Raw genomic sequence first — 12,566 nt, forward strand, 5'->3', positions numbered from 1 at the left:
TGCCGTTACCTCTTGGCTTCTTATCATCACTACTGATAATTTCACCATGAGTGGCTTCAGAGGAAGGGGGGGGGACGTGAAGAAAGATGCCAGTATCTTTGTGTGAGTGTGTGGACAACTGTAGTCTAGAAGGGACAGAAATGGATTTTATTTGCTTATATGTTGTTACACTTCTGTTTCTGACACGTGTTGGTTAGAGGTTTCTATGGATGGGCAAGAGACGGAATGGATAAACCACTGGTGAGCTGCCTACTTCATTGTGCAACAACAGCATCATTGTCTTCTGCCCCAGCCACGCCAGTGAGTGCTCTGTATTTTGTATTTCTATTGAAATGAACATCTCCAAGAAACAGAAGCAAGGATGGGGAATGAGGCTTTGGTTTTGATGAGACAACAGACATTTTTTTTAGAACCCCCCACTCCAGCTCATTATTTATAACTCATTTGGCTGTATTTTGTACTATCAAGGTCATTTAAATAGGTCATCAAGGTCATTTAAGATGTGGTAAACGTATTCCCTGAAGTCAGGAAAGCCTCTTTAATAGAGCATGCTAGGCTGTGCTTATGCCAGGTCATTTAAGCACATCTGTATTGACAGTCAGATGATACACAGAATATTTTGTAATTTTGTAATAAACTGACAACCTGGGCCTTCAGTGTGTGCCACAGTGGGATACAGCACTTGGATTTAAATGACACTACAGTAATTTAGTAACAGTATTTTTAATAGTGTTCTAATCATTAAAGTATGTGAAAAGAAGTGAGATTATAAAATTAAGTGAATCATCTGAGTTCTTCCTCCCAACACACCTTTTCATTCTCCGAGACTGCTTCATTCATCTGGGCTATTGGCCTTCTATTCAATTCTTGGTGTTAAAATAGTGCAATTTTTAATAAATGATTTAGAGACATTCTCAAAATCAGATTTCAGCCCCTCTTAATGTTCAGATATACATTAATTTTTTATCTTAGGAAGTGGTAAATAGAGACAGCTTAACTGAAACATTAAAAAAGACACCAATTCAGCCAACTACTTGTAACACTGATGCAGACTCAGCTTACCAGCAGTATTTCTGCTTAAACCTCACTTATGGGGATTTCTCATGTCTAATGCTTAAATATGAAGGCTTAAAGTTACACAAATCCAGGCGGAAGGAAGCAACGAAATTCAGTTTCTGAATATTTGTGTATCTTCAAATTTTAATGTAGATGAAGAATTTTTCTTTCCTCTTATATCTGGAATAAAAATCTAGATCAAATCAAGGATCTGATGTTCCCTGAGCTTTGAATTTTTGGTTGAAGACAGCATTTCAGTCCTGGAAAGCAAACCACCAGCTTGTTCTAAACTTTCAACTATCCTGACACTGCTGTGATACAGGGGACAAGAATCTCTTACCAGCAGTTTCTTCCTGGTGTGGGTTCTTCATATTACCAGCCCTCCATCATGTGTTTTTGCTTATGCTTTATTCTCTACATTTATTTTGTGTGTGTATGTGTTTTGTTTTGCTTGACAAATACACTACTTTAAAGAAACTGTTTCATTATCTTTAATTGAGGTCATGTTCTACTTTCATCATATCTGTGTTTATATTATTACAAGACTTTCAATGTTTTCTGCTCTAAATGTTAATCATTTTGGCTGATACATAAACAGATTTTTTTGACTTTGTCTAACTCTTTAAACAGTGCCGTCTTAAAAATCCTTATCAGTGGCATGGAAGAAAAAGTTGGGGATCAATCAATGCCAACCTTTCTTTAATAAAAACTAAGTGCAGGAGGTAGTTCTAGGTTCTGTGATGTCTCTGCGTAATATGGAATCTCCTGACTCTTTCAAAGATACTGTCTACCTGAAGTGAATATGCCATACTTATTTTTCAGTGTTGTTGTTACTCTTTCTTGCCCTAGCTGTCTTTGTGCTAGAACTATGCACAGCCTTGACACAACTGAGAGTGATGCCTGCTAATTTGTAATGACAGAATGCTAACTGGAAGATTTTGTAGTCAAACACTCATTTCTTCTCTGGATTATGCAGCTGCAAATCAGAAATGAAGACGATGCAGTTCTTGGTTTAAACTGGAAAAGCAGAGAATAGGAGCTCATCCAGAGAAATCTGAATTTATGTCTGCAGACAGGATAAAGAGTAAAATGCCTCACTGAGTACCAAAGCAAAGATCCTAACAGTTATCTTCTTCACATTTAACACAATAGTGTATTATTACCTGTATCTCCCAGATATTTTTCAGTCTCCTAAGGAATAAACTGCTTCACTGTGGTAGAGTCTTAAAATTATGATCAGCTCAAGATGCAACATAGGATTTCTAAGCTCTCTGACTAAATTTTTAATACATTTGAATTCCAGTGAGGATTTCAGAGTGTTCTTTAAAATAATAGAAGTAAAATTATTATGAAGACCAAACGGTGAAGTAATATCGTTTTGTAAATACATATAAATATCAGAAACTTGTTTCTTTTTTCTCTCATATGAGAAGCAAGCTTCTGTGATCTCTGATTAATTTACCATTAGCCTGAACACACAGTGAAAGTGAATGAAGGGGCAATTTGGAATGACATTTATCAGCTCTGGAACTGTCGGCTTCTATTATTTCCATGAGGCCTTATACTTCTTGGCTCCAGAGAAGCTGTGCTGACTTGAATGAAGAAGAGCATTCTTACTACCAAGAATAGTTACAGCACAGAGACAGCTTCATCACTGGGTGCCTGTGGTGGAGAAAATGCTTCCCTCATTTCTAACTAGCAAGACTTTGTCTTCACACCAGGGTGTAAGAGTGGAACAGAAGAACTGAGGAAGGAGAGTGGGAATGAGACAAGGGAAGGAAATAAACTTTATAGGAACAGGATAGCCCAGGGATTTAGTAAAGGATGATTCTGAAAAAAATGTTTTAGTGCAAGGATGCAGATGAGAATCCAAGCTGACTTGGTAGTGAGGGCCCTTGCCATCCATGACTTTGTTGGAACCGAAGTGCTGCTCTCAGCCAGATTTTCTGTGGCCAGAGAGTATGCTGCAGCTTTTACTACCATATCTGAAACTAATCAGCACGTTTTGTTGACACTTGCAATAGAGGTTGGGAATTGAGTATACATGGAAAATAGCGCCTCTTGAATTGACCTAGAACAAGTCTGTAGGCAGGTTTTCATTGCTTCTAATACTGTCTTCTAAATACATGACTTTGCTCTTCAGGTCACTGTTTTGTTGGTTTACTGGTTAGCTTGAACTTAGGCTTTTGTGCAACTGTCTCATTTCTGGCTTTGTTGTTGCACTGTTGTGGGATTTTTTAAATTGAAATCAATGGAACAGCAGAGCAAGTCTACTTTGATTTAACGTATGTTAATCTATTTTATTCTAATACACATGAACTTGTACTTCTGTAAGGGAATGATTACCATCTTAGAGTGTAAAATATTGACTGATCTAGGCAACATTTTAAATCCAGTGGCGGAAGATTAACAGAAATAGACAAACATAACAAAAGCGTGTAGCTCAGAACTTGCTTCTTTAAGGTAAAAGTTGTATCACAGTACTTGGCAAAATTGTCTTGTGTTTGGAGTCATACATCTACATCATACTTGCATGTGTGGCAGCTAAGTATGAAATTCCTACTTTACTGTGGCATACCACCTTTTGTGGAAAAGATTCAGTTCTATATGACAATAGTTACAGATACCTTAACAGCAGCAGTAAAACCCTCAAACCTTATGAGCCTAATTCTAGTCAGCATTGAATTGCTGTAACTCAGGAATAATTCTTTTAACAGGAAATGTACTTAGAACATAAGGAGATAAGAATCAACTTATCCAGTGCCTGGAGCTGAAAGTGTGTTGTAGCACTTCTTTAGCTAAGGGGTGGTTTTCCTAGGTCACGTGGGCAGAGGAAAGCTAGGCTAATACATGATGGTTGGATCTAATACTACATACATTATTTCTGGCTAGTTAAAGACACTTAAAATCATTTCTAAAGTATCCCCTTTTCTGAAGAAACTATTTATCTCTTGCCTGTTGTTTTTTTTCCTTGCTATTACATATTATGGTCAAATAAAAACATATGCCTTTGGATTTTAACATGTTTTGCAGCAGTCTCTGTTACTACGTGTAATCAAGTTGGGTTTAGGAATAATTCCAAATATCCTGCAAAAAATGTCACCTGAAATTTCTGTTTTTGCATTGTAATGATTAATGAAATCTTGAAGCCCAGCTAAGAAAATAGGAGAAAATCTAGGGGCTTATGCAAAACTGTCCAGGTTATTACTTCAAATCTTGTTGGAAGAAATGGCAGGATCTTCTTGCTCTCTTGTTGTAGTGAAAAAGAAGTGTATGTTTCCTGTGATATTTTTGTACCTGAAATTCTAAGCCTAGGAAGTTCAGAGGAACGCAGATGTTGGAAAACAAAAAGCAAAAAAACAACACCAAAACCACCAAAATAACAACAACAAAGTCCAATAAGTAGAACAGATTTGCCTAGTTTGGATTGTAGTGGTTGAATTATAAGTGAGAATTCTCTTCATCAACGTCAAATTTACAACAAAATAATAATAAAGTCTAACTGTAAAAATACTCTTTGTCTTCACTGTGGAAGCATATGTCTTGTTAATGTGAATAATTTCTTCAGGGACAATTCCTACATGAAAAGTGCAAATGGAGAGTGTTCTCTGATTATATCATGCTCATTTTCCAGTCCATCAGTCATTTCAGTTCCGAGCAGGAATGACAAGGTGGTATCACATTTGATCTTAATACATATCATACAACCTTACCGGTTTCGGGGTTTATATGAGCTGAAAAAAACCTGTTTTTGCTTAGATGGTGGTATGCCAACAGCAGTTTATTGATGATGTTCTTTTATTTTCTGCTCATCGTAGGATGAAGTGGCCCAGCCTCTGAACCTTTCAGCCAAACCCAAGACATCTGATGGCAAGTCTCCTACGTCACCCACCTCTCCTCATATGCCAACTCTGAGAATAAATAGTGGGGCCAGTTCACTAAAATCCTCTGTGCCAGCAACATTAGCTAGTCCTTCAGCCAGAGCTAACACAATAGGTAAGATCACTTTCACTTGACCCTCCTCATAACAGTTAATAGGTGCTATTCAAAACTGGGCATTTATCAGACAGTGGTGTATGAGATGTCAGAGACTGAACATAACACTGCATGTATTGATGTCAATAAACAAACTGTCATGGACTTACTGTTTCAGAAAGAGTATGTTAACTTTTACAGACTCATAGAACAAAGGCCTGTGTTATTTCAGATACTGCTTTATCAATAACAGTCAATAAATGCTGTTTGGTTAACTGCATGCACTAAAAATAGACACCTGTCTAATGGCAGGCATTGAAGATACAAGGTGTTCTACTTTGTCAGCTAAAAAAAAAAGCAGATGATGATTCACTGTTTTTTAAAAAATCCCTTTAAGCTAAAAATCTACATATGCAAATATGTATTTGCAAAAAATCACGTTTAGTGTTTAGTTCACTAAAAAGCTGTATAGAGTATTATCTTAGTCTCATTAGCAACGCAATTGCTAGGTTCATTCAAAAAAACACAAGGTTGGTGTTGTATCTTTAGAACAGTCTTAACTGACTGCTTTTAACATTGTGGCAGAAAATAATGTAAATTTTTCCTCCTGTCAAAATTAGCTCTTTGCCTAAGGACCATCTAGATAAGAATGGTCTCATTGGTGATGTAAATTTACAAGTCCAGTGTGTCAGAGGGACTTCTCTTTGTGTGTGTGCGAGTAATATGTGTAAGCACCTTATTCTTCAGCCTTCTAACTAAAACATTATATTCCAAGAAGTGATTTAATGTAACGTGAACTAAGATCTCAGTGTATAAATCAAGTTGTGTTTAGGCAGTTGAGGAAGATTGTTGTAGCTTAATTCATAGAGATGTGAAACATCTCTGGTTGACCATTTTCAGAGATGGCACAGAGAACAAAAGGAAACATAGGCCAGACCAATCAGAAGCAAATCCTGTGATATCTCAGCATTGTGTAGTGAAATCATTTTGCATCTCAATGGGTTTCTCCCAAGATCCCTGTAGCCTGTATTCTACCTCAGTAGATACCAGGAAGACACATACTTACATCCAGTGTTCAAAACATATCTAGCTCCCACTGTATTATCCTTCCACTCTGCATACACAATTAGTGCTGATGTTGATGAGGGTTACAAATATCAGACAGTAAATATGCTTCTATGTTCTATAGAAAAGAAGACAACTTTATTTAGTATGACAAGTTACAATTGTGTAAATATTTCATAAGTATCCCACTGTTAATTATTAACGCATATATTATTCTTATTAGCCTTTTACTGTTTAATGTTGTTAGTTAATAATGTATTTCATCTTTAATTTGGTTGACCCTACTAATCTCCATGTACAGTGCCCCAAATTTCAGTTTTTTCACTTTGGATTTTTTGTCCTAGGTAGAGTGATATGGTATCATGCATCTAACCTGCCCCTCAGTGGCAGGACATCCCTTGTTCTCTCTTTTCCAATCTTTTTTCCATACACACCTGTTATTTTTCGTAGGTTTGAGACCCCTGCAATTTACTTCTTTTAACAAAATACGGATTTTGAAATGCTGTACCTATAATGAGTGATAATGTAATTGGATAAAAGCTGTGAGGATGAATGGAGCTTTAAAGGTCATTCTTGTAAGAAGAATTAATGTGTTATACCATTAATAAACCATGGAAAACTGTGGAGCAAAAGATAACATACTTAAGTTATTGTTAATGACATAGAGTTCACTGCTGTATATCTCCTAGCTACAAATACAGAAAGTGACTTTTTGAGGTTGCTGAGCAGTATAACTTTGCATACTGTATATATAAGATAAGCAGTCTTTAACTGTGGTGCAGGAGCTGGACAGCACAGCCTACAAGTAACACAGATCTATCATGGGGAACTACAAGAGGAAAGAGCTTGTGAACATTTTACAGGTCATTTCATGCTAACTGCTAGGCTAGGTACAACCAAAGGTATAAAGCTCATTACCATATTGAAATCATTTGGTGACATTAGAAAAAGCATACACAACATTTCAGGTCTCCCTCCACTAGGAGCCTCCACCAAAAAAAAAAAAACAAAAACCAGAAAAAACAACCAAACAAAACTTGAAAAACTTGATAACATTTTAACAAAGGAACTAAGAGAGACTGGTACACTTTTTTATCTTGTGAGATAGGTTTTTCCTGGGAAGGTCTTCGGGAAGCATGCAGCCATTTGCCAGAGAGTTACTTCCTCCATTTGAATGATCAGGGCTGTCAATGAAAGAAACAAGCTGTTTGATGTAGATGTGCATGGCTCACCTTGCTGAGATGTAGCTGAGCTGCCACCTTTCACTGCACCAGCAGTGCATAGGCTGCATCTTGGGCACATAAACTTACACTTCCTGTGGCTGAGAGTATGGCTACACTTGGGCATACAGCTACATAATCCTTTTCTAGAGCTCTCCTTATAGTGTATAAATTATGTTACAGACTGAGCAGTCACAAATGTCATGGCTTCATGTATGACTTTAAATCCAAGCATTTCTTTTTGGGAATAGGCATATGTCCGTGTACTAAAAACAGAAACAACTTCTCTCTGCCCTTTGCCTTTATCTTCAACATCTCTATGTTAGTTTGGCAATCCTTGCAACTAAATGCATTTTACGTAATGCAGTTCCCCTCTCTGTCAATAATTCACCACCTACCCTAAACAACAATAATTTACATTCAACTCGCTTCTATATTAATCATTTCCCTGCACACCAGCATCTTGGCAGCTACTGAAAAACATAAGGAGTGCTTGCTTTTATTCACTGTCATGTGCCAAACTGTCTCAAAGATAGCAGTATTCAGGAAAAGCCAAATAGTCTGGAGGAGGGCATGAATTCCAGTTCCTAGGCAAATTCAGCTTTTACAGATTGAAAGTATTATACCTAGCCCAATCAAGAGCACAAGCAGAAGCAGTACTACTGTTTGTTTGTTTGTTTGCTTCCTTTCTAATTTATTCTGACTACACGCAAGCTTCATCAGTAACAGATGCAAAGAGGGGAAGAAACCAAGCAAGTTCTTAAAATGGAGGTGAAAAAAAAATCAACCAGTAGTGCTGTGTTGGTGCAGGCTGCATGCTTTCTTACGCTGGGAAAGGTGGAATTGCTGGAATTCTTTTGGCTTGGAATTGCTGACCAGGAACAGCTGATAAAAGCAGTGTGGATTGAGTTATTTCATATAAAACCCTCAAGATTTGGGATAGTTAGCCAATGCTACCTGTTAGTACAATTAGCAACAGTCAAACTGCACAGAAACTTTTTTTCCAGTTCTTGCCCAGAAGACCAGTCCCATTGTGTCTGTAATCTAAAACACCAGCAATCAAACCCAAAACCAAAATGAAATCCTCCTAGCAGTGCAGCACTGAACTAATCTGACATCAGCTTCTTCCCCTGAAATGTTATAAGCAGCAAGACAATGTCCTACGTTTTTTGGCAATCAGTGGATCAGATAGAAGAGTCTAGCAATACAACAAGGATGTGTAATCTGACATGATTAGACAAGGCTCTTTAGGAACAGAACATTCATAATTGAGACAAAGAAAGAGTATTAATAACACTTTCCTAACACGGCAGTTAGCCATTTTATATTTCCTTTCTTTAATCTTAGTGTTTTTCAACAAATCATGGGATTTAATAGCGTGTTTTGGCAGATTAGAGGATTTATGGCCCAGATGTTTTTTGTTCTAAAAATGGATTAGGGTGTAAAGTTTGCTGGAATCCATGGAACATGTTGAGGCAAGCCGGTCATTTTGTGTGTGATTAGTGCCTGCCTTCTGTCTCACAGTCCCTCCATCTGTCACAATTCACCAATGGATCTGGTTAGATTTAGCCTCATGTCACAAACAGAAGTCCCTTTTCTGGGCAATTTCATATTACAGATTCATTTTATGCCATTTTTATGCCCTAGTTAAAAGACAGAAAAAAGTGTGTGTGCGTATGCGTATATATGGAGAGGGGGAGGGAGATGGCTAGATATTAGCCTCTCCTTTAATGCTGGAAAAATAGACTGGAGCTTGGAGTCTCCCATCAGTATTCTATCCTGCAAATCACATGCAGATCATAATAAGTATAATCTACAGTACGCCAAAGAAAAAAAAAATGACAAAGTGTCACATTTAAAATGAAATAGTATTAGCTTTGCCGGTGAAGCCTGTAACATTTTAAAAGGAAATAATTCCACGACTACGAAGGCTAAGCCCCAGGCTGCGAATTTGCAGCAAAACAGTGGACATTTGACCTGCTATTAGGGGCATGAATGGGAGTGGGCATGCAGGCCCGTGTGGCTGTGGATTCTTGTGCAGTGCTGAGTGACAGGTGGTGGTAGGGAGCAGGCAGGGGATGAGGCTTCTCTTCCCAGCCATTATGTGTGTCATATCTATAGCAAACCACCGCCACCTGTGGTTTATTTTAATGTATTCACAAGTTTTAAGACAGGGAAGAATAAAACGGTCTATTTTTCAGAGTTTGGGATTGCTGGCATGATCAAAGCTTCCCTTAACTCCTATCTGGTTACATCCTGAGGCATGCAAACCATGGGGCTAACCAGTATTGAAGCTAATGGGATCAAATGTCGGGACAATGATTCTGGCACTGATGTTCCTCATGCTTTATATCCAGGTGGCTCTACCTAACAGTAATAGAATTACAAAGCATAGGCAGGCAGGTTTATGGACAGTGCCTTTTAACTGTTTCTCATGAATAATAAAAAAGTATTGATGAATACTTTACCGATGAAAGCTAAAGTATTTTCTTGTAACTTTCTTTTTTTAAGATATCCTTTCTTCTATCACGTCGTCAGGTTATTTAAATGACCATGATGCTGTTACCAAGGCAATCCAGGAGGCTCGGCAGATGAAGGAGCAACTTCGGAGGGAACAACAGGTGCTGGATGGGAAGGTGGCTGTTGTGAATAGTCTGGGTCTCAATAACTGCAGGACAGAAAAGGTCAGTGGCTGTGAGTGCTTCTGCAAATCCCCGGAGGTTGCATGTGCTTCTACTTACATAGTCCTTTCCTCCTTTTTTTCCTCTTTTTATTTGCTGTATTTTCTTCTTCCCATTTTTTAAACAAAATAGTTGCCGCTTTCAAAATAGTGAAAGGCAAAATGAAAAACACAGCCAAAAGCTGACATGAGAGAAAGACCTGGAGAGACATGGGGGAGAGGGAGGAGGCAGCAGAGATGAGAACTTTGGAGGCCACTAATTCTCTGATCCAGACTGTCAGCATGCATTATGAGAAGGTGATCTAGGAAATCTCTGGGCCTAAGTGGAAATCTTGCTTTATGGAAATGCTTACATGTGTTTGTGAGATGAGCTGGATTTGAAAATATTCAAGCTTCTTTAGGAGCATAAGCTTTGCTGATAGTCAGGCTCAGCTTCTGGGTATTTAGCCTTGTGAAGTTATCATATATGATATTTTGTGACCATTGCAATGTAGCACTGTCATGTCACGTTAGGTGACTTAACAGAATTGAAAACATGGAGAATTGACAACGTGAACTGCACCAAATATTTTCAGTGAAATGTAGAAGCAGCGGAATGTATGGGCCTGTGAAGTTGTGCTGTAACAACACAGCAGCAAAGTGAATACCTGTAGAAAACACGTATATGCTCTAACTGTGGAGTATGCTGAAGAGTTTGTGATTTCCTGCTTTTCTCTGGAAGCACTTGATATCCTTGCATGCACTGCCCTGGCTTATGGAAGGTAAATAAATCAGCTAGTCCTTGATGCCACATCTGTAAGTTGTCCTTACAGTTCTGCCACATGAGATTTACATGCAGCTCAGCACCTACATGTCTCTCAATATCATATGCATAGGAACACTTTTTCCTTAGTTTCTCCTCTTTCCCCTGTAGTGTTTTCTGAGATGGCACAGCCTTTATTGTTCTATAGAGCTAAAATTACTGTTGCTGCATTTAGTACAAACTGAATTTTACTGAGACCTCTGCTAGTGGCTTTTCACTATAAGGCCTTGTGTGAGACACACAGAAAAAAAAGAATTACTTAAAATGATCAGCTATTTAGCAGAAACCCGAAAGTCAGTCACCCTAGGAAGCTTGTGAGTCAAACAATATTGTCCAGAATTAGCAGATAGCTAATTTGGATAGCTTTTCATTTTCCGTGGATTTAGATTGAGTTCAATCAATAAGCTTTGAGAATCAAGAAGTCTGGGTAATGAATTTTAAATGTACACGTGTATCTCTCACTACTGTACTTTTTTCAGCAGTCTGTGCTGGATGTAAGTGATGTAGAAATGGCTCCAATTTTATGCACTTTCTGGAGAGGAAGGGGAAGGAAAAAAGAGGTCAGTGTAATAGGTATCCTGGGGTAACTACGGTCTCTCTTAGAAGAGTAAGAGCATTGGTATGGGGAGAGAAAGAAAGAGAGGGATGGAGCATGTTTATGGCATTTCACATAGAGGAGTACCAGAAGGAGAAAGGGAAAAGCAGAGTGTCAGATATAAGAAGAGGTGATCACAAGCACAAAGGAATTTATATTCAAATATTTAAGCATTCTTGAAAGGATGCTCGGAGCAGAAATTTCTTTTCTCTGCTCCCCATGTAGAAATGACTTTAACACTCAGCCAGATGCTAATGCAAAGTGACTCAAGCTATTCCTTGCAAGCATAGCTAAATTGCCGTTATTTGTTAAGCGCATTGAATTCAGCTGTGGATACAGCAGTTGGTTGCATTCAGAAAGCATCTGTACCCTTTTTTTTTTTTTTTTTTTTTTCTTTTTTTTAATCCTCCAAAGCAGAGACAACTCTACCTATCTCCCCCCTCTCCTCCCTTGTGCTGGCTGGGAATTGTCAAGTGACAACCGACCAAATCCTTTTGGACAGGAAGCCTTCATCCTGAGTTCTATATACTTGCAAAGCAGGCCTTGTGGTTGGATCAGGAAGCCCATTAAAAGCACTTTGATGGTATGGAAATTCATCTTCATGAAGCACCCAGGCCCCTAAGCAGCATGCTGTTTAGCTGTGGTTACAGATCAGTCATTCACATCGGAGGGCAGTAATTGTGCTGACGGCTTGTTCGGCAATGGAAGTACATAAAATAATCCCAGGCCCTCCACCATGGCATTGCGAGTTAATCTTCTTTAATACAGATCAGCTGTTGTTCTAACACATGACTTTATGCTGGCTCTAGTGACTCTGCACAGCCTTTTGATTAAGTAACAGGAGTGGAACCATCTGCATTCACTTTATTCTGTTACTTTCCTATTGTTGGGATTCTTCTTACCCTTCTGTTTTCACTTCTCACCCTCAACTGGGTTGAAGTTTATTTTCCTCTCTAATGTGTGCCTCCTGGTGGGCTTGTGGAAGGCAAGGAGGAGTTCTTTTACATGGTAGCAGGAAGAAAAAAATGTCTGCTCAGTTGAAGGATTTTTTTAAAGCAACTGTAGGATTTGGTTTATTTTATATAATAAATGCCCAAATTTTCTCAGGGCCATGCAAATGTATTTTATTTTATTTTATTTTATTTTATTTTATTTTATTTTATTTTATTTTAT

At 38.2% G+C, this 12,566-nt stretch overlaps 1 protein-coding gene across 9 annotated transcripts in view; it reads left to right on the plus strand.

Moving 5' to 3' along the window:
• Positions 1 to 12,566, plus strand: part of SOX5 (SRY-box transcription factor 5) — a 332,325-nt gene that overhangs the window by 295,531 nt on the left and 24,228 nt on the right. For 6 of the 9 annotated variants that reach the window (XM_042834992.1, XM_042834991.1, XM_042834995.1 and 3 more), the window contains exons 10-11: positions 4,875 to 5,052; positions 9,828 to 10,000. In XM_042834992.1, the coding sequence (XP_042690926.1) occupies positions 4,875 to 5,052; positions 9,828 to 10,000 (351 nt within the window). The remainder of the gene's footprint in view (positions 1 to 4,874; positions 5,053 to 9,827; positions 10,001 to 12,566) is intronic. The other 3 variants (XM_042834996.1, XM_042834997.1, XM_042835000.1) reach the window with 1 other exon arrangement.

This window comes from Centrocercus urophasianus, unplaced genomic scaffold (genome assembly GCF_019232065.1).
Source record: "Centrocercus urophasianus isolate 14NV4802_14NV808 unplaced genomic scaffold, USGS_Curo_1.0 seq_5, whole genome shotgun sequence".
In the NCBI taxonomy this organism is placed as follows: domain Eukaryota; kingdom Metazoa; phylum Chordata; class Aves; order Galliformes; family Phasianidae; genus Centrocercus; species Centrocercus urophasianus.